Raw genomic sequence first — 26,558 nt, 5'->3', positions numbered from 1 at the left:
CAGCTCCCACTAAGACCCCCTGATCTCTGCCACATGGCGCTCCATCAAAGCACTGATGGTCATGCCTCTCAGGGCAAGTTTTGCCAAAAAACGCACCGCGTGTGGCTCATGTATGTCCCAGAGTAGCACAGGATAATCTGCAGATGAAGGTCTACTTTAGACTTTGTATCATCTGGGATCACATGAAGACGAGTGAAACAAAGCTGCTCTCTGTTAAATTAAAGCACTCTTCTCCACACACACACACACACACACACACACACACACACACACACACACACACACACACACACACACACACACACACACACACACACACACACACACACACACACACACACACACACACACACACACACACACACACACACACACACACACACACGCACACACACGTTTCCTACTCTCTCTATCAGACCTGATGAGAGTGACAGGGGCACTTCCCATTGGCTGTGAGAGTGGCCCTCTCCTTCCCAGGGCAGCCAATTTCCCCTACTCCAGAGCTGATAGGAAACTTTGATTGTCCACTGAGCTCAGAGGAGACAAAGAGATTTTTCCTCTTGCAATCCACATATCGCTCCATCACATCTCCTCTCCTACAATATCCCTCCCCACTTGCTCTGTCCTCCTTTCCTCTGCCATCTCTCTCTTTTTAAATTTTCTGGCCTTATTTCCATGAGCGCAGACTCACTTTCTGCTGTGGGCTACAGATTGCGAGTCCATTAAACTTGGACTGACTGCTTTGATGGGCAGGAAGTTTCACTTCATGTGGTGACATCTGCATCCTGTGACACAATCCTGCCCTATAGTATATGATTTACTCTCTTGGCTCACCACTGTCCTCTAAAAGCATTCCGATAATTTGGTGTGCATGGGCGGATGCTTCCAGGAGCATTTCCATACCGGTACGCAGTCATGTGGGGTGTGAAGTGAACCCAGAAAGAGGGGCGCGGTAAGAATAAGTGAGACGAGGAGAGAACCGACAGGAAACCCCCCCCCCCCTTTTCTCTCTCCACACGATGTTGACCCTCCCTGAGAACACACTTCCTGTCAGAGCTCCTCTAACTTCCTATCCAGCCACCGGGAATCCCAGCTGGAACAATCCAGCTGGACATTAGTCGCCATCTTTCACTGCGCTGCTTTCTTCTTTAATATTTCAGAGACACATGCATATATAGGAAATTCAGAAATGACTAGTTCATCTTTATACTTGGCATCCTTTGCCGTGTGTATTTATATTGTTAGGTAAATGACAAAGTCATATTTACTGATTCATCTATATTTAATCTTTTTTATTTGTGGATTTTGATGGACCGATAGCATTGAAGTCTTTCATTTATGAATCCAAACTGTGGTCAAATACAACCAGTGTTTTAAGTATCATTGGGTTAATTGCACGTCAGATCAAAAGCCATGCAAAACTCTTAGTAGGACTCTTTAATGTAAGTCTTGTGGAAATTTAACTTGAGGATAAACGTCCCACTTCAAACGCCTCAGTCGCTGTGAAGTGGAAAAAGTCTGAAGGAGCTGTGCTCTTCTTAGGGTTGATCATCCAGCCAATCTGTGGAAATGAGTGCACCTCTTTTAAGCTCAGCAAGCTGCTAATAACGATCACAACTCAGGTCAAAGTCTAGAAAAGGGGTCATCAACCTTTTTGAAAGTGAGAGCTACTTGAAATAACACAAAGGGCTATTTGAGTTAAACATATTACAAAAGTACTCAAAGTTAAAAAAAAAAAGGACCTTTATTTCTGTTAAACAAAACTGAGTGTGAAATATGTTGCTGCTCTGAATTTCTATGTTGTCTGTGGTATTTTGTTCACTTTCAGCTGTACAGCTGCAGTCAGAGACATCACGTTCAGTTTGGAGACCTTTCTTCCTTTGTTGGATTCATCTAGTTCTGACTATTATGGTGTTTTCATTTGTACATGTGCCCCTTTGAAAAGTACTAATGGCACAAATCATTAATTATATAGATAAAACTTATGATAATTTGACTAATCTGTGGGGTGAAATCAGTTTGACAAAGCAAAAGCATACAAATGATACAAAAAAGAAAAAAAAATCACTGAAATCCTATAATAACACATTTCAGAGATTTTTTTTGCAAGTACCAAATCAATACAATTAATGCAAGGTGTTTCGATTACATATGCGATAGTATTATATTGTAAAAGTACTAAAATCATAACACCATTTTTACTTACTGTAAATGAAGAAACAAGTGCCTGTAGCCTGCACATGAATAATTACCAGGCACATTGTGTTTCACCAATGGCAGTGGTCTTCAACCTTTATGTGTGCCTATTTGACAAAATCTTCTCATGGGCTCACTACCTGCAGGAAAAGTTCTTCATCGGTGCAATGTGGTCTGGGTGACGGTGCTCAGACTGCCACCCCCGCAACCCGGAAACACATAAGCGGGAGAAAATGAATGCACGGATGGATTTGACAAAATTATAAGTAAATAATCATTTTAAGATAAAGATTGTTGCACGGCAGACAATGTTTCACAGTTTCATGTGACAACTGTAACAGATTAAAGAATGTTTCATAATTTGATGATTACAAGAGAAAAGTCACTTCACTGCATTTTGAGGGTTTATTTGTTTTATTCTTTTTTTCCCCCTTTAACCATTTCTAAATTGAAAATAGAGACGTTTCATTCAATCTGTACAGACTAATTTGGCTTTAAAGTCAACAATGCAGAAGGGAATTAAGCAAACAAACAAAGAAAAAAGTATCGGTTTAAGACTCAAACAGCCAAAAACAGTAATGAAATCCACAGGTCTTATTTGGAGATCTTCAGTTTCATATGTAACACAAACAACAGTTTGTGTATAAATACGCTGTATATAAAGGTTCTAAACTGTACTTTTCTCATTTTGATGTTCTGGAGTTCCAGACAGACTGAGTTTATTAGAAGAAGGCAAAAATGGCTCATTTTGTTAGAAGGCTTGCAGGCAACTCCCCCACGATCAATCCATCTCAAACTGTATTCAAGTCATTGCGTTCTTAGCCTCATGTTGAGAACAACCCCAGATCGAGTCTGGTAAGTGTGTGTTTTCACTCTAAAAAATGTGTCTAACGTGAGTGTGTCACTCTCTCTGTGTTTGCCCTATAAAGAATAATGACCAGAGAGTGCAGGGATGGAAGAGCGGGTAGGCTGACAATAGGCATTGAAGGTTTGTAGTGACTTGCCAATTTCCTTGATACATTTTAATCAGTGCATCAATGAAGTCCTATTTCTGGGGGATTTCATCGATAAATAAATTAGAAAGCAAACGTCTGTTTTCTCTATGAAGTTAAGAATGATGCAAAGATAATGAATGGGTGAAATATGTGGTAGTCTGCCACCTTTATGAGCAAAAGAGCTGTTTTGGGCATTTTCTACTAAAAAGAAATTTGTCTGGAGCCACAAAACCTGTTCCACCTTTTGATTGAGGATAACACGTCATAAACAGTATAACTGTTGCTTTGTTGTAATTATGACATTTTATAACAACAATTTTGCTACTTCAGCTAATTTTGAGTATATGTTTCATTGATTCGGCTATTGTTTACATTTATTTATTTATTCATTCATTTATTTATTTTGGATTTTCCACTGGTTTGGCCATGTTTCTGTGAGGGTTTTTTTGTAATCAAGCAAGTTCAACAATCTTTGACTGTTTTCAATTTTTTCCTTTGCAATTTCAGCGGTTTGACCGTTTTGGTTCATTTGCCCCGTTTGACCTGTTATTTGCTCATGTGGGGTTGCAGACGCCCCGGTCTCGGGTTTGAATCCCACTCGCTACTCTCCTGCAGTACGCGCCCTCCTCGCCAGGGGTCGCCATATAACAGCGCATGTCTTCCTGCACAGCTGCCCCAGTCTGCAGAGCAGCCCGGGGAGACTGAGCCCCCCGCTTTATCCTCACAAGCTCTTTTTACATCACTAATCTTTTTTACTAGACAAGGAAAAATGTGCAGTGCTTATTAGTCTAATGGCATTAAGTGAAATGGCACATGCATGTTTATGAATGTGCCCTCATACGCGGGGCCATATGGAAGGGAAGCAAAAAGCAGGTTTGGTGACTTTGTGTATGACCTTTTCGGAAAGAGAGCTAATCCCGAGCTATAATAGACTCCGGGACCGATATGGAAAACTGCAGCACCGTTATCTCGGTTGTCTTGGAGACCATCAGAGCACCGGGGCCGGTGGAGATGCCACGGTATTAAAAGGTGTGTGTGTGCGTGTGTGTGTGTGTGTTTGTTGGAAAATGTTTTCCTTTTTTTATTTTTTGTCACGAGTGTCACTCATAAATGCTGCATTATATATGCTGGTGGATCTACAACCATTTCCCCTGCACCTTCGCCTTCAACATGTCTGAAATTATAAATCCAATTTAGAAAAAAAAAAAAAAAGAAAAAAGAAAAGGGAAAAGGTCAGTCGTGAGCAAAGTGAAAAAGGGGCGAGCCATGCAAGTTGCGGTCATTATACATTTAATCAAATAGCACTGCCTGACATCAATTGTCAAATTTAGGAGGTCTTCTGTATTTTAAATTGTAGTAGAATCAGGAAAATGCCACAACAGTTTCTAGGAGCGATAACGGCGGCCTGCATGAAGTGAGGCCTGTCAGATGTCGGGAGAAGTGGGCCTGCTGACCACACTGAACCAAATCAGAGGAAAAATAACGGTGCATGTTAAGCGGCTTATCCTGTTGTGGAAATGAAGATAATGCTATCATGTTTCGACGTGTTTATTAGGTCGGAATCATTTTCACAAGTGCAATTATAGTTGAAAATTGAGCTTATCTTGTTTTATCTGTGCAATATATTCTGAAAGATAACCTCTGCGATGTTAAATTGCGTCTAAGTGTAAATAAACTGTAAACCAAACTGTACGCGATTCAGCTGGTAAATCTGTGACACTATGGTCTAATTCACTAAAACAACACTTCCAAAAAAAAAGAGGCCTATATTACTTAAAAGGGGGCCTCGTTTATTGCAGGGCAATAGATGAGACTAATCATACAGATAGGCATCATATCACAGTGATGTATGTTTAATATGGCTTGCATTGATATGTAAAGTGCGTGTCCCAATGGTCTAGTCAATAAACTCGCTTTAATGCCAAATAGAGCCTATATATTGGCTGCACCGCTGCAGCGCGTAAAACGTGTAAATACATCTCATTCCCCGCGCCTATCTGTCTCTATCAACCTGCGGGATCTCCCCCCACAAATGATGCATTAGATGCATTGAATGTATTTGTTGTGCAAGTTTGAAAAGGCGGCGATAATCTGGGAGTGAGAGATAAGGAACACCAATTTATTCAGCAGCACTTTGGACCCCGCTCCCAGCCTCGGTCGGCGCTGACACCCCCAGCAGTTTGCTGATAACGATTAGGCCATTTATTATCTTCACAGAGAACAAAGATTGCGTGGTGCCGATGAAATATTACCCCTGGTAATAATCAGAAGGAGAAGGGCCCCGGCATCTAATGCAGTGTGCATATAATATCTCCCCGACGAAAAGCCAGCGCGCAGCCAAAGCGGAGTCTGCGCAAAAGAGCCAGAGGAAAAAAAAGCGGATTACTAAAACAAGTACGCACTAACACACCAGCACACTAAAATAAGGCAGTCCATTCACAAATAATCACATTTTAAGAAACAACAATACAGTGTAATAATAATAATAGTAATAGTAATAGTAATAATAATAATAATAATAATAATAATAATAATAATAATAATAATAAATTATCTCAGTGTCTAAATTTCTTGATGTACTTTAAAAAATATATGTATTATGTAATTAATTTGATCATTGTCTATTCATCACATACAGCCTATAGACATATATCTATAAATAACTGCTGATATCAAAAGTTCACTTCAGACCACTTTATCTATCCTAAAGTATCTTAATGTTATTCATTTATAACTTCCCCTTGTCCATAAAACGCTCAATAAATGTATAAATATATACATATAAGGGAGAGGTTCACATAAGGGCCCACAAAAATAATAGTCATACCAATAGAGTATTGAATTCAAATAATAAAATATGACCTTTTTAGCTTTGCATGTCCTAAACGAATCTCCTACAAGAAATCCACACAATTAAGCAGTTTTTAAAACAATCCAAACAGAACCATTAAAAAACAACAACCCATTTTTAACATCTCGAAAAACTACGCTTGTTGGTAAAGTGTCACACTATTTGTTTTACAGAAAGTTATTTACGTGTCCTATTCAGCACTACTGTCTTTATTTGCAGATCTCTCATATGTGCTTTGCTGATTTAAGGCATTAAAGCAAATGTTTCTAATTCAGTCAGACTTCACATTTCTTTTTTTTTTTCTTTCTTTTTTTTGTAACTCCTTTTCTTTTCTTTTCCTTTCTGTGTGCACTCTGGGGAGCACGAGCCTGCCCCCCCCCCCCCCCCCCCCCCCCCCCATCCACAAGACGCCGGGTCCCTGCGCCCCTTGCACCTGCCTGGCTGCAGCGACGCGCACGAGCCCAGGGTCGCGTGCAGGAGATTTTAGGAGCTTTGCATGTTTTACAAAGTTGTTGTTAGCGTGTGGGGATATAAAGCACGCATCCACACAGAACAAAAATTGACGGAGGGAGGTGCGTTTACCCTCTTTAACACATTTAATGCAAGAGGGGGTGAGAGCAGTGGGTGAGAGGCACCAAGCAAAATCTCAGAAAGTCCATCAGAAGAGAGGCTGTTAGTGTGCCCCCCCCCCCCCCCCCCCCCCCCCGCAAAATTTTTTTTGATAAAAATAATGATTTGAAGACATCAAGTGTGTATCTCCGATTCTACGTGAAAACTACCAAAAGCACCAATAATTATGTTCAGACCACTTTATTTATCCCAAATGGTGTAGATTCCCCACAAACGAAAGATCAATCAACCAAACAATCAATCAATCCATCAATAAAGGAGCATTAAGAGGTATGTGGGCATAGAAAAGTTGTGGCGTTGCCACATTAGTCCTATTGTGCATCCTGCACTTAGAGACTGGGTTGCACAACATATTACGCATTTATCCCTGCTTCATTATTTCACTGCAAGTGTGAATGAAATAGAAGTGCTCGCCTATGTTCAACACTTATAAATGCCTGTATGTACAATTCCGCAAGTAGGGATCAACCCAAAACTCTGTCAATTGCAGCTGGATGTAAAACCTTCAACATGCAGAGAAGCTCTCCGTGGGGAATAAGTTGAACTCCTCTGATCACCTCATGGCAGCAGGTATCCACTGCTGCCAGTTTGTGTACGTTCACCAGAGACCCGGAAGACGGGCTGCCGGCTGACGTGCCGTTACGTTGCTGTGTGCCTCTCGTGGAGCCAAGGAAGTTTTTTTTTTTTTTTCTCATATTCGCAGGGGTTTGGGTATAGAGCGAGAGAGGAGGGAGAGCCAGAGCGCAGACACGCACCGCTCCCCGCCGGGTGACGACACGCTGAGCGTAGCAGCGACTACAGGCCACCGGGCTGTTGTTGTTCCGTGTGGTCTCCTCCACAGCATCTTAGAAAAGCACAAGGAAGCGTTCCTGCGTCGGTCGATCACGATGCGCCGTGTATTTTTGAGAGAATAGCATTGAATCTAATGGATGCACATTTTCTGCGGTTTGCCTGAAAAGCCAGGACACGTCGCTCAGAAATGTAAGTGGATTCCATACACTTTAAGATCTGTTTAAATCTGCAAAATACTGTCTGGAATTACTGTTTCTTATAGGAAACACTCCCGTCTGCAGCTTCGCTCATAATATTAATACTAATAACAATAGAATATTATTATTATTATTATTATTATTATTATTATTATTATTATTATTATAGGTTCTCTTCAGCCGTTGTTACTATATTGTAATAAATTAAGGTAAATTTGTGCATCACTGTTTGATTTCTCTACTGAGCACCCAAAGAAGATTTGTTTTTTTTACGCACTTTGTTGACTCCAATTCGTGTTTAAGATCAGCTTTATATAGATTGTAATTCCGCAACTGTGTTTTGACCAATCGCCTGTGTTATTATTGGATGTCTTTTTTGTAGCATTTACCAAAAGCATCGACCCCTAAAATTATTTATCTTTGAGGTCGAGCAATGATTTGAACAAATATCATGCCTAATGCATATCCTCTCCATATTGTGCGTTTGGTTGTATAAAATGTTTTTAAGCCAATCCATGCAGTCCAATGAATCCTATCCATAATCGATTTTAATGTTTCCAGCCTCATGCTACCGTCAGCAAGGTGCTCCACTCCTGGAATAAAGATCCCTCGATCACGCAATAATGGTTTAGTGTATCATCAGCGTTTTATTAGTGACGACAAAAGTATTCAATTGTCACGCTCTAAAACGCGTAATGACTCGAGCAATCCTCTTTCATCAGCAGAAAGAGCAATCACATCACTACAATGGTGGAGCAGAGGCAGGGGCGGGATGGGGGTCTCCACAGACATGCGGGAGCAGGAGTGAATGCATGGCATCTTTCTACCCCCCCCCCCCCCCCCCCCCCACGCGCCCCATCCTCCTGCTTTACCTGTGCTGCTGCTTTGTGTGCACGATCCAAATAAGAGGAAGTATGCAGCAGCTCTGAGATGAGTGCGTCCTACACACAGCTCTATAATCAAACCAAATGAAAGTTTTTCTTTTTATTTAATGAACTGAATTCATTACAGGTTTTACCTGTTGTGACAGTTTCCAAACATACAAATTACATATGTGTCCAGAGCTTTTCCTTTTATTTTGCTCTAACAAGAGATTTTGTTTTAAGCTTAGGATCATCTTCTGTCCAAAAAATCCTTTTTTATTGAGTCCATGTGTTATGTCTTTGTCCTTTTTTTGAAACGTTTTTATTTTTGAGCACCAACTAGTTACAGGGGAGAGAGTGCTGCTCACGCTGCAGTTATATGGTCTTGTGTCCGGGTGCTTGTGTCTATAAAGCCCCCCAGTGCCCTGGCTCGATCTAATTAGCCATGAGTAAAGGGGACAATGATGCTTCAGCTGGTTTGTGTCATTCTCTTCTCTCTGCCTCTGCTTATCTTCACAAGCCCCACTGTGGCTCTTCACACACACACACACACACACACACACACCCACACACACACACACACACACACACACACACACACACACACACACACACACACACACACACACTTTCTCTTTCCAAAACACACATACCAGACACACAGACACACACACCTCCACTCTGGATAATGATGGATGACCGTGCCCAATGGGAACAAACAGGTAGATAAAGCCAATCCCATTTAATAACAGCATGGATCGGAATGATAATCTTGTTGTTCATTAGCCACTGTGGCTGCACAGCAATACAGTTTTTGCACACAGTTCTCACCCAGCTCAGGATAGTGTTCTCCACTCTAGGATAGCATCCCTCGGTGAAACAATACTGCTGTGTCCTTGAGAAAGACAGAGGGAAAGCAAGAGCAGCACCCCCTCCTCCAACTCCCCACTAACCCTCCGTTACCCTCTCCCATCTTTTGTTCCAGCACAGATACAAATGGGATTAATGAAGGTATAAATTACAGAAGGCTAAATCCTGCTGAGTAATCCATTTGGCAAACATGTAAACAACAATGGGCATGCTGCAGCAAGGTATCCTGAACTCGGCCCACTCTTAAGGCCCCGTGGTTACCTCACCCAGAATGCAGGACATGCACATCATGCTGACCACCACAGCTACATGTTACAGTGTGTGCAAAAAAAAAAGTGGCCTTTCACCACTGCTCAGGAGATCAAGCGCATCACAGGTCAGCATTCAGGCTCAGACAGAGGGAGGCCTTGTTGCTTCAGGTTCAAACATGATTGACACAAATTATTCTGCAGCACTAAATTACTTGTAATAGCTGTATTGTTGGTGACTGATTGGTGTAAATCACAATACAGCAGTTGTTAAAGGACAACACATAGCCACATCAAGGCTGTTCTTTTCTTCCACCCGGCCTGTCCACTGTGGCCCTTCTTACCCTGGAATGTCAGATATTGGAGTTGCTCGGCCCTCTGCTGCCACACAGGCACTAATTTGTTGATTCTAGGAGTTGACAAGCTCAAAGGGCTGAGCTCGTCAACTCGCAGCCTCTGGCTACCTGCCACTGATTTAATGATCGATGAGTGACACGCACACATACACACACATTTACACAAGATCAAATTGGAATATGATTCTTGTCATGACGGCCTGCATCATGCCATCAGAGATATGAGGGGAGCCTTTCACCTGGAGGATTTGCGCAGGTATCAGCCTCACGTGACACTATGGAAACTGCCCCCAGCAACCTCCCAGTGACGTCAGGGCCCGGCGTCGGCGGGGCGGTGGGCTCGAGGCTCCGGAGCACCCTCCAATTACTGCCTGTCAATCACACGCGTACACAAGCAACGACGCGAGGGGTCCTACAAGACATTACGCATCATTTTTACGCAAATACGGTCACCAAGACCAAAATAGCCGCAGAATATAAATTAAAAAAAATAAATGATATCCCAAACTCTATCGCTTCAGGGTTTGGTTTATGCTTCCTACAAAGTTTACAGGTAAACAGCCATAGGTGAGGCCTTGCCACAGCCCGACACATGAGAAACAAACTGCAAAGAATGCGCTTGTTTTGTCCCACAAACAAAAAACAAAACAAAAAAAACCTGTGTTTTCACAAGAGGAATGCCTTCTTACTAATTAAAGACAATTAGGCGCTCCCAACAATAGAGGCAATTTCGGGGTCATAAATCGACTCCTCCTCTGTTGGTTTTAGAGGCGCTGTTATCGCTGTTTATTTACATAACAACACATTGCGAAAACCGACACTTACAAATTATTATCGAAGGTCTAAAGCTCCATCAACAGCTTTAATCGTAGAAACGTTTTGAAACAACATGCGAGTTTCATGCTTGGCTCAAAATATTAATAAAGTGATTATTATTTGCAGATGGGTCCACGATTGCAAAGGAGACTTACTGCGTTTTTATTTATTTTTTTCATCAATTTTGTAAGCCATATAGTGGGCAAACTGAATCTTCCTCCATGTTAGATGTCTTTCTCTGGGTTTATAGCTGCCGTTAAAAAAGCAGATTATCACAGGCCGATTGCTCATTCCGTTTGAGCTTCATGAGAGAGAAAGACCCCCGAGAAATTACTCCGCTGATTGATAAGTCTTTCAGTCTTTTTTCGGTGCAGGGAAATGAAAATTGAAAGAAGGGAGAGCAGGGATGCAGAGAGCCAATTGTGTCAGGGCCGCCTGTGATTGGCTCCAGACCGACGCTCCGCCCCATGTGGCTTGATATGGGAATTTACTGGCGCCGGCTGCAGCAGTCTGCGCCACATCTCATTAATGAGCCTGAGCACTGAACGGATCAAGAGGTTTACACATCCGAGCAGTATTTTGCGGTCAGCTGATCAACACTGCAACAGGTATCCACAGGAAACATTTCTGTTTCTATATAACGCACAGCCCGAATCCATTGCGCCGACATGGAGACAAACCCTGCGTCGTTTTGAGCTCGCCGCGTATTTCCACAGGGACTCCAAGTTGTACAAAGTTTACTTCACGTGTCATCTGCTATAATTTGATAAAAATGTAAAGGATGTTTGTTATTTTCAGGCGGGGGGGAGGGAGTGAAACGCCCGCGACGTGGATGAACTAACCTTGTGTTTTTGTCTCTTTGCAGGTATCACTGAGCAGAAAGGAGATCGGGTTATTAAAGGATTCTATTCCTGAAATAAATAAACAGAAGCGAGGCCTTTTTTTTTTTTTTTTTTTTGTCCAGCTCGGGAACTACATTGTTCAGACTTATCTTTGATTTGGAAGAAGAAACATAGCCGAAAAGGAGGGGAGAAGGAGGCTCAGTCATGGAGGTCGCAGCGGCAGACCAGTCTCGATGGATGGCGCACCATCATGCTGTGCTGAACGGCCAGCACCCGGACTCTCACCACCACAGTCTGAGCCACAACTACATGGAGCCCATGGCGCCTTTGCTGCCCCAGGACGAAGTTGATATGTTTCTCAACCATTTGGACTCTCAGGGGAACCCATACTACACAAACTCCCGGGCAAGGGTGACCTACAGCCAAGCACACGGTAAGATGCGCTCAAGTTTAACATGAGAGTGTTTATAGTCTGAGGCGGGATCAAAACTTAAAATCTGTAATTGAATCTATATATACTTTTTTCCCCCCCGATTATCTAAGCATGTTCCATTATTAATTTGTGTATATGTCCCATTGTGTATTTTTATGTGATGTATAAAACATAAGCCATCCTAATAATTACTGCTGTAGGCCTATACGCACGAAAACTTTTCAAAAGTCCCCGTTGACTTTTCAGCGCCGATTCATAAACATTAAAGGAATTTCTAGCAAATGACAGCGAGAGGAAAGGGAAGTATGTCACTTAACCCCTCTCTGGTGGGGCAGGGGTTTCTGGAGGGAGAGAGAGGCACTTCCCGGATATAAAATAAAAACCGCAAATTTACTAATAACCATCTTTAGTCCGAGAGCTGCTGCGAATGAAAAGATACTGTCCGGACCAGGTCACTTTTCTTAGCTTTTTTTTCTACGGCCAGCAGGCATTTTCACTTTTTATATTCTGTGGCAGATGTGCGAGTCTATTATAATTAAATGGAAAGTATTTCAGTTACTATCCTGCCATGGTATAGATTTGATAATTTAAATAACTGTTAGTATTTAACTTTCATCTGGAACTAAATGTGGAATTTGCGTAAATCCGAGAATTTCACAGGTAAGATCTATTTGCTACGCTTTGAAATGTAATGGAGATTTATCTGGAGAGTTGAAAGGGAATTGAAGGAGAATATAAATTAAATAGATGATTGTGGATTTCAGCTCGCCTCACAGGGAACCAGGTTTGCCGACCACACCTCATCCACAGCCCGGGTATTCCCTGGCTGGACCCCGGGAAGGCAGCCCTGTCCGCCGCGCACCACCACAACGCCTGGGCGGTGAGTCACTTCAGCAAGCCCGGCCTGCACCCCGCAGGCTCCGGCTACCCGTGCAGCAGCAGCACCGGCACGGCCCCGGTGTCCTCGCTCACTCAGGCGTCACACTCCAGCCCGCACCTCTACAGCTTCCCCCCGACCCCTCCGAAAGACGTATCTCCGGACCCGGGTCCCACCTCCCCGACCTCCACCTCGACTCGCATGGACGAGAAGGAGTCGATCAAGTACCAGGTGCCGCTGACGGACGGCATGAAGATGGAGAGCTGCAGTCCGCTGCGCAGCGGCCTGGCCATGAACGGCCAGGCCACGCACCATCCCATCCCGACCTACCCGACCTACTCTCTGCCCACATCCCACGAGTACAGCGGCAGCCTCTTCCACCCCGGCAGCCTGCTCGGAGGGTCCTCCTCCAGCTTTACGCCCAAATGCAAGAGCAAAGCCAGGTCGAGCTCAGGTGAGTCTCACGTGTGTTTCTCCTTCTCGTCAGATGGCAGACTGGACTGATAAAGCCTAATTAACTGGTTGTGGTTAATCCAGCTGGCCGATGAAGCGATGTGCACTATAGAATCAATCATTGGCACATAAAAGTTTCATTTCTCACCGTTTAACATCAGACACTCGTTAACGACAGTGCCACATTATTATTATCATTATTATTATTATCTTTATTTTCGTGCTAAATTACATTTCGAGAAAACAACAACAAATTAAAACAACAAAAAGTAGTTTTAATTTTAATTTAAAATCGGACACCTCCTGGCAGGTCTTATCGTCTCATCTCATAAGGCCACTTAGGATTAATCAAGCTCAAAGGGAATTTACTTAAAAGAATCTATGCAGGGGTAAATTGTGAATAAACACAATGAAGATATTATAAGTGGATATTTTGAGTTGAGTCGTTACACAATAGACTTAGTTTTACAGTCTGTCTGCTCGGACTTGTTATACCAGGTGAGGCTCAGGACGCGTCTTCGTGCCACAGCCTTGTTTTCTTTCAAACGTGGCCTTTATTGCGCTTAAAAAACCAAGGAGTCACGACGCCCTGGCTCCTGCCATATCCTGTATACCTCCGAGTGAACAAATCACGACCTCCCCCCTCCGCCCACTGCTCTCCAGTACTAACAAAGCACAGGCGACAGAGCCCTGCTGTTTGTGTTTTTAAGCATGGCCTTGGTCACATGAAGTCCACAGTAGATCTGCTTCTCTCTGAAGATGAGAGTGCAGTTTTTTTCCAAGACCAGTGCATTGAGTAATTCAGACTAAAAATGCATGTAATTTCCTTTTTTTTTTTTTTGGCTTAAATGTTTAAGGCCAGTTGATAATAAAGCAACATGTTTTCTGAACGTCTGGATCAGTATACTGTGCATATGCTGGGAAGTCAAATTTAAAGGGAGGTTATTTAGACTTTGTGCTGCAGCCTAATGGGCAGACGACTGAAAAAACAACCCAGTCTGGTAATGAGTCTGTAATTTCCCTGCATTGTTCCAGCTGCAGTACTTAAAATTAATGGAGAAAAAAAAAATGCAACAAGAGCACAGACTGTTGTACTTAGTGTAGATGTGTAAATATCATTGTTGTCATCCGTTGTACCTGAGCTTTTTAGTACACCCGGGGAATACTCACTGCCTGATAATCTGAGTGAAAATGAGCTGTTGTGGCAGAGAAATGTTACACTGTGACATTTAAATGAGGCTGGCACCTGAATCACTAACACAAACATATCTGTCCCAACATTAAAAAGCCTCTTATCTATCAAAGTCGATGTCCAGTGCCAGTAATGGTGATTGACTGTTGTGCAAAATGCCACAATGACATTTCGTCTGTCACCACATTTACCTTACAGTGCTGGCGCTTCCTGCTGAACTAGCCTCAAACCGGAACCCCTCCTCCCAACCTTACCTCATGGAAAAGGCTTTTAACCTTCCCATTTTCTCTTCACTTCAGCACAAAACATTGCACAAGATAGAACAAGTAACTCTTCGCTGATGAATATTTAATACATTAATGAGCCCGTTTCGGTGTGGTTGCAGAAACTTACGAAACACTTAAGAGGAAGAGAAGGGAGGTACAAAAAGCTCCAAGACGCATTTCAAAAGCAGCATAGCTTTTTACTCAGGTCAGATTCCATTGTAGCGCGAGGGTGGGACTTTGGGTGTCGCTGGCATTATAACAGGAATAATGAGATGATGCTCTAGGGAGAGATGGATACTTGAATTAAATGAATTGGTCGGTTTAGAAACAGGCTGTTTGAAGTCAGTCATACCTGTAGGGAGAGAATAAACAGGTCTTCACACAAAATTAATTTACCCAGGAAAGCCACTGGAAAACACACATACCAGGAAAATGAGGAAGGATTCCCTGGCATTTTGGTGTTAATATTTGCAGCCAACTGGCATGCAAGCTTCTCATCAAAGGGTGCAACACTGTCCGGCACATTTAATACCACCTACACACACTTATGTTTCCTCTCATGGGTACCCACCGAGCTCTTGAATAATGTAGTCCTAATTTGATGGTGTGTCTCTTTCTTCTTGTTGGACACCTCTGGACATGTTCTGGCTGTCTCTGGCCTCCAAACTCTGGATCGGTTTACATAGAGGTGTCTGTGTCCATGACAGCCATGCACACTTGGTACACCTGCATGCTGATATGGACATCGCCACCATCATGTGGCAGATTTTTGACTTCATATTACAGGGCTATGTGGGGTCGTCCTGCCCCGCCTCGGGCTGGACAGCTGCTGTGTGTTGCCTCTGGCAGAGGGTGAATTTTTTAATTATATAAATTTTCTTCTTGTCTCCTCTTCTTGAACTATATGCAGAGGGCCGTGAATGCGTGAACTGTGGCGCCACGTCCACGCCTCTGTGGCGACGGGATGGTACCGGCCACTACCTGTGCAACGCCTGTGGACTGTACCACAAGATGAACGGCCAGAACCGACCGCTCATAAAGCCCAAACGGAGACTGGTGAGTTTTTCTCTTTCACTCCATCCCTTTGCTGTGAAAGAGGGCACCCAAATATGAGCACAAAGCAGATGCCGGCTGCACAATTCCAGGAAAGTTATATTTTCCCTATGATCTTCCTGGAATTGTTTGTCCCTCTCACCCCCTGCTGATCCGCCTTCATGGCCTGTTACAATACTGCTACTATTGCCATTGTTCCCGCTATCATTATTGCTGGTACTTCTGATACTGTTACTGATACCAATGCCCATGCTGCTTTAGTTAACACCATGCTTGAGTAAATGAAAAGCCGTGAGGGCATCTAGCATTCCTGGGCTGAATGTACCCGAGCCTCTGACATTACATTTAGAGCTTTGTGATTATGTGTGCAAGACGATTTTATTTTTAACTTGTGTTTGATTTATTTAATCTCGCTCTCTCTCTCTATCTATAATTCACCTTTCATTCTTATTTTTTCTCATGATTACTGATTTATAAATGATCTATTTTATCTATTCAGATATTTTAGAGTATTATAGCTTGTTTTTCTATATGGTTTTGCTGAAACTGAATTACAAAAAAGCCATCTATATATAACAATTAAAAACAACAATTAAAAAAATAACTAATATTACAAGAGGGTGTATAAATGATGTGCTTAACATTTTAAAATAGATTTTCAAAATATAAAAAAGTCCATGTTTTTATGTTTTTTGAACTTAAACAATTAAAAAAGTCTGTTTTCTTTTCCCCATTATGATGATATAATGATTATCTTCATTAACATTAGCGGCTAATTGCTAGACAACAATCGGATGATTTTTTGTGTGGGTATTTCCTATTTGTGAAGCACTTTTTCAACATTTATATTTCTTGACGTCCACGTCGCTGCTCCTCCCGAAAAGTCCATTAGATTTTCCACTGGCTCGGCCCATGTGCCTGTAGCTTTTGCATTTTCAGCTCAAGTGTTTTTCAGAGTTGTGTTCAAAGGGGCATCCAGTTGTTTCCTATCCGGATATCTGGCCGGCCCAGATAAGGAAGTCAGGCTCCCGGCTGTTTCCGCCTTCAACCAGCGCGCTGCATTCTCTATGGCCGGCCTGACATATACTGTAAAGAGATTATCACAACACTGGAGGAGCCGCTTATGTGTGAAGAGACGGAGCGTGAGGGGCGGGGATTGGAAAATAAATGGATTTATGTTCTGCTCGTGTTTGTCATTGTCGGTGGGCAGCGGTACAGTCGTAATTCGCGGCCGCTTTGTATTCTAAAAAAATATAGGTTAGTGCGCGTTAACCGTGCGTAAAAAGAAAGAAGAAAGAGGGCTTTTTGTTGTTGTTGTTCTCCAGGTCAACAGCAACGACTCCACCTGAAATTAATTAAAAGAAAGGATAAAAAAAGATGGTGGATGTTGCTTGAAAAGCAAAGAACCCGAGGGTTCTTGGATGTAAAGCTAATGTTTCTTGTTATGTGTGAAGAATTGATCCGCAATGGGTGCGCAGGAGCGCATTGTGAGGCGGGACAGCGGCTCTCACACGACTTGTTTGCGCAGTTTTCTCTCGATCGGGGAAATAAAAACAAACCACCCCCCACCCCCCACCCGCCCCAACAAAAACAGAGTTTAAACAAGACCACGGCTATAATACGTTCATAATAATAGGAATTATTAAATATGATATTAAAAAGTCACCGCGTGAATAACCTTTAACTTGATGATCGGTCATCATGGGCGCAGTTGATTATGTGGCGGGATGAAGTCATTATTTGATGCTTTTCAGCACGTGGAACTGTGATCATAGCTTAAAACTTTAATTTAAGAAACCCTTTTTTCTTTTCGCTTTTTCGCCTTTGGATGTTAAAATTTGTTTACTGTGCAGCTCACCTGTGTGTCTCGTTATTCATGCCGCATGTCTCTCTGCTGTGCTTCAGTCCGCCGCGAGACGTGCAGGCACCTGCTGTGCGAACTGCCAGACCACCACGACCACCCTGTGGAGGCGCAACGGGAACGGAGACCCGGTGTGCAACGCCTGCGGCCTGTACTTCAAACTGCACAATGTGAGTGGCTGTTAGTGTAAAAAAAAAAAAAAAAGGAGTGTGTGGGGGGGTGGGTGGGGGTGCAGGTGGGGGCGGAGGGGGATGCAGGTCCTTAAGTGGCTAAGTGGGCGGACAGCTCCTATCGATTTAGGAGCAGAGAAACTGAAAGTGTGGTGGCGAAGCCTGCTCACCCTGTGGAGCAGAACCCACCGGTTCTCTTTTTTTATTAATCCATCGTTGTTTCAATGGGGGGCGGTACTCCCCGGAGAGACTGCCGGGTGGGACTGTCATTCAGTGTAACGGCCTCGGTTACACTGATGAGGATTTGTCTGAGGCTGCTCCTTTCAGGCCCAGCTTGGTCCTCATCCCCATGTATTCATACTGACCAGGACGGTTCAGTTTGCCTCAGACAATTAGACAAAAGCCAAAAAAACGCCCCTGACTCGCCTGATAATGGAGCTATGTATGCAAAACAGCTGCTCATTATTTATAGTGTTTATTTCACACTGGGACAACCCATAACAGCTTACTGGGTGACCATGAAAGAAATGCATGTAACCCATAATTGACAGTGTGCTATGTAACATATTCCTGGAGATGGTTTAAAAGCCAGAGCTGGAACAAACAGCAACTCTAACTGAGGCCACTATGATGTAGTAATATTCACACTATTCACACTGTCAGTGCAGCTTTTGTGTCGCTCGCCTTGAGTTAATGTGCTGCTCTCTGCAGGTCAACAGACCCTTGACCATGAAGAAAGAAGGCATCCAGACACGCAACCGCAAGATGTCCAGCAAGTCCAAGAGGAACAAGCGAGTAGGGGACGGCTTCGACGAGCTCTCCAAATGCATGCAGGACAAGGCCTCTCCTTTTGGCTCGCCCGGCCTCACCAGCCACATGACCCACATGGGTCACCTGCCCCCTTTCAGCCACTCGGGACACATGCTGCCTACTCCCACGCCCATTCACCCTTCATTTGGTCACCCCCACCACTCGAATCGCTCGCCAGTCTGGGCCGAGCCGCACTGAGGTCACTCCAGACCCAGAAGCCCTTCGCCTGTAGGAGCCACCACATTGCCATAAACACTAAATGGCCTCCACGTCACGTCGAGAGCTGAGCAGACGAGTTTTGTGTACAGCGGTTGGAGGGGAGAGACTTTCCGTTGGACTTAATGACTGAAGGTCCTGACCTCACTGATGGGCCGCTGCGGAGAGCAGGACTCTAGTGGACTCTGTGAAGAGCTAATGTGACGAGGGGTTTGTTAGTCCCTGGGTGACCGGGGCGAGCGGGGACGGAGTGAATGGAGATGCTTGTCATTCTTTTTGCTTATTTTTACTAAGTCACTTTGGTACCCACCTCTTCTTGACCCCGTAACAGGAGACTCACGAGAGGTCTTAAAAACGAAACGCTGTTTTCACCTCAACACCGTCGCATTATATACTGAGATATATACACACACCCTGTCCATCCCCGGGCTCTCATCCACAACCATTCTGGACAGGCAGACAAACAGACTCCTCAATGCCGGAGGTCCTGACGACAGGCTGAACACATCCCAGCGACAGAAAGCTGTGTTTCCGTCTGAAGCAGATTCAGACCCACAAACAAGTGCTCCCCTCCACATGCTGGATTGTACGCCACCACCACACTCAACGTGTTTTTGATAACGGAGTTTTATGAAAAAAAGAAAAGAAAAAAAAAACAGTAAATAGAGTGTTTATAAATGCTTAATTGCTATTGTTGTTATATTTGATGTTATAATTATTGCTACGATAATTTATTTTCACTCTTTAAGCTTTCGTCAAAACACACATGGAAACGTATGATTTCAATTTCATGGTTATTACGTAAAGAAAACACTGACGTGTCTTAGATGAAAAGTCCCTGAGCTGTACATTTTTATCATTTTTCCATTCCACAAAGAAAAGGAAATAAAAGTTTAATACTGATGTAAAACCTGTCTCTATCATTCGTGTATACTATACAAAAATGTAGGTTAGATTTATCAAACAACAAACAGAAAGATAGCAAATAAATGCATATTGTGACCCTATTTTCCCTGCAAAGTTGTCCAATATACCAAGAGACCATATCTATGTGGCAGGACTGCTTGTTCTTTTTTGTCGCCGGCAATAGTTCTTCCTAGTTGTCTGCAATAGTTGTAAATATGGTTGGTAAGGCTAAATGATTAATAGGAGCTCAAAAGTTGAAATTATCGACCATGGTTGCAGAGTAATATACATGCGCAAAGAATTAACCTGAACTTCCCTTTTTAATGAAGAGTGCTTGATTATTAAAATCATAAGTGATATCAGATGTATCAAGGGAAGCTCTGTGATCCCTTAAGCGTGGTAATGCTTTGGTCAGGCTCCTCCTCTATCTGTGATGCCGACTCGTTAAGAGAGGGCCCCTTTGTGGAGCCGCGGCCCCAGGCTGGACCATTGTACCCAGACAGCATGCCCCAGCACAGGACTCCAGAGTCACACAGTCATACATATGCACATACCCACAAGCTCTCACACACACACACACACACACACACACACACACACACACACACACACACACACACACACACACACACACACACACACACACACACACACACACACACACACACACAAACCTTGACTCTCACACCCTCATCCAAGTGAATAATCCGTGCAACATTTCTCTTACTTTTCTAATCTCTAAAAGTCTAAATTCTTCCTTAATGTGCATGAGAAAAACACTGAGTCATGAGTGCGGTTCTCTCTGAGTGGCCCTCTCTCCCCTGGCCATGATGATTGGAGTGAGAGGAAGGACAACGGGTCTTTAGTGGGAGAGAGAAAAAGGAAGGAAAGGCAATCAGGCGACCTGAGCAAACACATGGGGGTCTGCTCAAAACCCTTCACACACAGATGTGCTCGCAGCTGAGGCTGCCAGGAAGCAGGCGTCGACTCGGCTTCTCCCTCATCTTGCCCGTCCTCTTGCCCCCCCCCCCCCCCCCTTGTTTATCTTCTTTCTCTCTACCTCTTCTGTTTGTCTTTTATTCCCTCGCTCTATTTGTGTTGGTCATTCTGTCTCTCCCTCCCATTTGTAAGATTACAGTAAAATGAGGGACCCTGAAGAAACTTTGAACGGAGCCAGCCACTAATGAGTCTGCTCGATTAGGGCCAATTTAAGGTCATCATCACTGAGTTCAGCATGCCCTTACACACCCATGGAACAAACCATCCGATTAAATGGCCTCAGCTAAAAGTGGATGTCTACCCCTCCCTGAACCCCCACCCACTCACCCGGTACACATCTGCTGTGCTGGATGATCTGCAGGGGTTTCCCAGAGGCCCGATCACTTCAGAATGGAAATGTAATTTAGCAAGCATTTTATATAGATGATGTTTTGTTATGCGCTATAGCTGGAGTACAGGGGATTGAGCTTATGCTACACTGTACCTCAACACTCGCTGGTTGGACACGGAGCTGGAGTGCTGCATATGAGTGTCTGTTTTCACAGAGGGGGCGGGATCCTCCTGATCCACTTGCTGAACACCAGTGAAAATGTAACGCTCCGCTGCCAGCAAGCAGTCTAGCCATCTGTGTGTAGCGCGGTGTGTTGTGGGAGCTGGGCCGTGGACGGGCCACGACTCCAGCGGGTTGTACGCTGCTTGCAGCCAGCAAGCCTGCTCGGTCCGGGGTTTGGCCAGGCTCCCAGAGCCTAAGAGGGGGAGACGGAGAGAGCCAGCACTCTTCAATGAGGCCCTCCAGAGGGAAGGAGCAACCCTCCCAAAAATAATACGGGAGGTTGCCAGGCCAGCGGCTCCTACAGCACAAATGCAGACATGAACATGCAAGTGCACAAACATTCATGGGTGAAGACGCTGCATGGTTTTTGTAAGAAGCGAGGATACACTTCAACTCATAAACCTGAAAACAAAATGAGGACATTATATGTAGACTTGCACTCAAAATTAATTCCTGACCAAATGTTTAGTCTGAAACTATGATTAATGCTCCATATTTGTCTCATTAAATTCATGCAGCTTTTGTTATGTGAGGTCTTTGTATTCATTTTACTCACAAGGCCGCCCAGCCACACACTGAACAGGACATCCCCCTCCTAACTCGCACCATGAATTATGTGACACAAAAAAAGCCATAAAACTGGATGTTACTTATCTCCGCTATCAGAGTGGCATTCCATAGAAGAGATGAAGAGGAGAGATCTCAGATGCTTCGGCGGGGTGAACATGGTGGCCACCTAGATCAGAGCACCGAGAGGTTTACGACTTCAACCTGGAACTGGATGTCTCGGCTCATTTCGACTCCCAACCTCCTTTTCTTTCTCCCCTCTGCTCTTCCGTTTGTGCTCGCCAGACATCCCTCCCTCACCACCGCTACCTCCACTGGCGCTGCTCATTCCCTCGCAGTGCTCCATGTAACGATTCATCTCTTCATTTTTTCCCCCCTCCCACTACTCCCACTCTTTGCTTGTCTCCCACTCTCCCGGTGTATTTGTTTTTCCATCAAATTGAATTAGCGGAATCAAAAGGTATCCCGACCATCCCCTCACAAAGTTGAATTAGGGAGAGAGAGACGTAGAAGATGAAAGGAAGTGCAGCGCAGTTCAAATGCAGGTCTCTTAGTGTGTGTGTTGCACTGGGAGGGGTTGACCTTTGCCTGGGCCTAGCTAGAAAAGCATCCCTCCTTCCTCAGACCCCTAGAAGGATATTAAGGCTTCAAGAGGGGACGTTATTTAGATAACGTACAAACAAGGTGCACGTATTCTTGCCTTTAGTTACTATAAAGTTGTCCAAGTGAGCCATTTATTTGTTGCCCTTAAGTAAAAAAAGAGAACTGAAGCCAAGCTATGATGAAGCATGAACAAAGCATCTAACTGCTTGAATTGTACTGGTTATTGAGTCATACTGCTTTGTGAAGAAGCCTACATGTGAACTTCCCCTTTACACGGATCATTAGTAATTCATAGAAGTACTCCTCTGATAGAGGATGACAGGAAGAACATGGGTATGCCCAGTAAAACACCTGGTGAGCACTAATCATAGAAACGTTCACCCTCCAGAGGCTCTTCACACTAAAAAAAAGAAAAAAAGAAAAGAAAAGCAACCCCACCGTGTACAGATGATTTGAAGGTCTGACCGAGGGCATAGAAAGCAGCAGATGATCAGGGATGGCTTCTGTTAAGAGGAAATAGTCTTAATCTGCTACAACACCAAATCCAACTGCCTGTTAATTCACATGTCGAAAATTACTCGTCTTTCTTTGTGAACTGTTTCATACTCCAGGTCCAGCGCTAAAAAGCTGGCACTTAGTTAAAGCTTCAAAACAGATATGACTGAGGACAGAAGTTTTTAAAGTAGCAAAGAAAAAATAACAGGAAGTGAGAGCTTCAAACAGGAAATACTTTTGGTGCACTATTAAGACCAATTAAGACCACAAGAGATCTGACAAAGACAGTAAAAGGAGATTGATGACAAGGGGTACGAGGTTATGCAGTATTTATGTGTAATTCTGTGCATGCTTTTTCATGATGGATAAACTCAATTCAAAGATATTTGTGCAATTGTTTGAGCGGGGCTCAACAGCACAACAGCAAAGCAAAAAGCAACCAAACAAAAACTATTTACTAATTTACCAAATTCTATATTTCTCTATGTATTTGTTTATTTACATATTAAATAAAACATTTACCTAAAAATGAATAGAGACTGTGACTAATGTTATTGTTACGTTTCTGTACATGGTTCCAAATAATGCACAATAAAAGGAAACACATTGATTTGTGCATTATTCACACCTATTGACAACATTGGGCAGTTAATATGATACTGAAGAAGTGACAGTTTCAAAGAAAACAGAAACGCCGGCTGAATATAGACCTTAATGCAATCATTTGTGGTCTGCAATCTGTTTCTGAATGGAGCAAGCTAATATTTATAGAATTTTGGGGCTGTACATAGTTTACAATGTTTCATGGCTTCCTTGTAATCTCCAATCCCCTAGACTGCTGGTACCATGCATGCTGATGTGATGCATGCAATACCAACTCAAACGCGGCGGCATGTCCAGAGACCCATCCAACTCTCTTCATCACATGCATTTGCTGAGATCATTATCATCATCAAGATCATTATGAATTAGCAACAGTCGTCTGACTGTGAAACAGATCTGGTGCTGCAGCCCAGCCTGTTGAAGGCAGGGTGTGGACATGCAGAGCACCCCTCCCTCCACTCACCCTCAAAACCAGGTCAGTCTCCTCTCACCTGGGACAAGGAGCATTCAGGATGTTCACCTGGGACAGGTAGTGTTCGGCTCTCATTCATACCGTGTTCTGCCGTGCTGAGGCCCTCCTGCTCACTTGCTCCGACAGACAAATTCATCCCCACTGTCTGCAGACAAATGAGCCCATTCATGTGGAGGCTCCCATTGACAGACTGGGGGGCAAGTACAGTACTAATACCTAGGAGGGCTCAGGGGAGTGGGTGTCTGGACCTGCCATCCTCTTCCGCGCCCATATAATGTCCCCTACCATTCCCAGACCCTGGCCCCGCTTCTCCTGCTTTCACTGGCAGGTAACTGGAGAAAGGCATGAGTGTTGAGTCGACGGCAGCTTGGACCACAGCCAGGAGTGTGAGGATAGGACCCAGGTGCCTACCCCTGGATGAATCCTCTGGTCACTCCCATAGGAAATGATGAGCAGACCGAGGACGGGAGGACAGTGGAGGACAGAAGCCCGCAGAGACCTGATGAGCCCGGTTCAAACTCCCAAGCTGTTCAGCTCGCTTTTGTAGGCTAACGATAGTTGCTTGTGAGACAGATTAAGTGACAGAGCTGCTCTGCGGCTGCCCTGAATTCACTTTCAAGCCTGCTTCTTTTCATGGACCAATGCATCTAAGTATACTGACTCCTAGTGTACTGAGATATGGCATCCCTACACTGCTCACTTGCAATAAAACCAAGAGAGTTTGTCTGTATGGCGAGGCACAGCAGACAAAATGTAGTACAGCTAAATTACATAGACAGAGCAAGCCAGTACAGCCTAATTTCAGTTTTGCTCATAGTGTCGTTCATGCAGAAACACTATATGAGGGCATTCCTAGATGGCTTTTTTCTCTTTTTATCTTCAGGATGACATCTTGTTGGGTCTATGGCTTTTTGTGCATGTCAGGTTAATGTAAGCAGAAGACATGGATGAACAGACGCAGGCCAATTTGTCGAAAATGGAAGAATCAGTTAAACAATGTTTTTAAAAAACACAATATGATTAAACCACTAAGAAGCCACAAGGGCATTTTTGTGAGAGATCAAAGACATGAAAGTTTATTTCTCCGGGGCAAAACTGTGGATGTAATTAGCTCTATTAGATCCCTCCGACAGATAAAACAGAGAAGACAGAAAACTTTTAATATGTCAGAAGATATTTTTCTCTTTGTAATTAGCACAAAGGTCAATACGATTTCAGTATGCAGTATCTCTCCCATCAACAGCCTGCACATTCATGGACGGGACAGACAACCTCTCCTTCAACTTCTCTTCTACTTTGAACAAGTTTCAGGACAGAGGATGTGTATAGACCTGCAACCATAACATAGTGGATGCCAGAATTCAGTGGAGACAGAAATTATCAGAGGCATCACACATGCGCACATTCACACACGCACTGCCGGCCTATCTGTTGAGGATCGGTATGAAAAAGGCGTTGCGCTCACTCATTGGCTCAGTGGGATGTTGCAACCCCAGCACCTAACTGGTCCTTATCTCCCCTGAGCAGACACAGCTTGATATGCATCTGTCATATTTTTCGGAAAGAAAGACACTGCGGTGAGAGTACGATGAGTCAAAAAAAAGAAGAAAAAAAAATGGGCCAGTGACATAAACTCACCTCCCTGCGGTTTCTGCATGACCGTGATCATTTGCCTGTGTGGACTCCTTGGTTGAGAAGATGCTCAAAACGAACACCCAGTACGGTTGTGAAGCACTCGCATTTGTAGTTTTCTGGCATGCTGATATCCTGAGCACACCTGACTGTGCTTACATGTCTGCACATTTTGGCCGTCCTGTCGGAAAGCACACAAGAACCCAAGAGAAGATTGCCATCACTCCATCATGGCCATCACCATAAGGACAGATAAGGCCCTGTCCTCTTGACGTCATAGCGGCCTTGCATCAACTTCATCAGTTGCTGTGGCTAGCTAAGCCTCTGTGCGGGTGTGAGTGTCTTTGTGAGGACTATCTGTACTGATAAGAGCGAGGCAAGAAACAGCAGAGCAACACGTTCACCATCGAGCTGCTCACGGCGCCTTCGGCCGCCGAGTACACAGAAGACACGAGGAGGTTTCACCGTAACAGAAACCGTCTCCATATGTGTTCCTGACACAAACACGACCGTATAAAGCAGCTCAGAGCAGCCGTCTGTAACATTTCAGACATGCACCCCCCCTGCTGCTGGGTCAAGGCTGTTATGGAGGCGAATGGTCATGTGGGCAGGTGTAATCTCACTTCTCTTGCTCGGTTAAAGTCGAGTCTCTTCCCCTTGCGCTATGTTTATGCCACTGATTGACTTTTAGCCTGCCAAACCATCATTAATTGGCATCGCACACACGCGCGCGTGCACTAG

The 26,558-nt window shown here is 44.0% G+C and overlaps 1 protein-coding gene across 8 annotated transcripts; it reads left to right on the top strand.

Annotated features, from left to right (window-relative positions):
- Window positions 1-7,372: 7,372 nt before the first annotated feature.
- On the top strand, window positions 7,373-19,729 carry gata2a (GATA binding protein 2a). 8 transcript variants are annotated; one of them, XM_080461928.1, is made up of 6 exons: window positions 7,373-7,653; window positions 11,680-12,089; window positions 12,854-13,420; window positions 15,788-15,933; window positions 17,836-17,961; window positions 18,673-19,729. In XM_080461928.1, the coding sequence occupies exons 2-6, from the start codon at window positions 11,861-11,863 to the stop codon at window positions 18,967-18,969; spliced, it is 1,365 nt and encodes a 454-aa protein (XP_080318054.1). In that variant the 5' UTR covers window positions 7,373-7,653; window positions 11,680-11,860; the 3' UTR covers window positions 18,970-19,729. The 8 variants fall into 8 exon arrangements, with proteins under 8 accessions (XP_080318054.1, XP_080318052.1, XP_080318053.1 ...); XM_080461926.1 differs by having other exon boundaries at window positions 7,388-7,653; window positions 18,681-19,729; XM_080461927.1 differs by lacking the exon at window positions 7,373-7,653 and adding an exon at window positions 11,284-11,422.
- The last annotated feature ends 6,829 nt before the right edge of the window (window positions 19,730-26,558 follow it).

The sequence above is a fragment of the Lipophrys pholis genome, assembly GCF_963383615.2.
Source record: "Lipophrys pholis genome assembly, chromosome: 4".
Lineage (NCBI taxonomy): Eukaryota > Metazoa > Chordata > Actinopteri > Blenniiformes > Blenniidae > Lipophrys > Lipophrys pholis.
This window is presented reverse-complemented; position numbering and strand designations above follow the sequence as displayed.

Excerpts from the sequence above, each read along its gene's own strand:
- gata2a (XM_080461926.1), top strand. The coding sequence starts at position 11,861 with ATGGAGGTCGCAGCGGCAGACCAGTCTCGATGGATGGCGCACCATCAT. Across the intron at positions 15,934-17,835 it reads TAAAGCCCAAACGGAGACTG|TCCGCCGCGAGACGTGCAGG; the intron begins GTGAGTTTTTCT and ends GCTGTGCTTCAG. Across the intron at positions 17,962-18,680 it reads TGTACTTCAAACTGCACAAT|ACCCTTGACCATGAAGAAAG; the intron begins GTGAGTGGCTGT and ends GCAGGTCAACAG.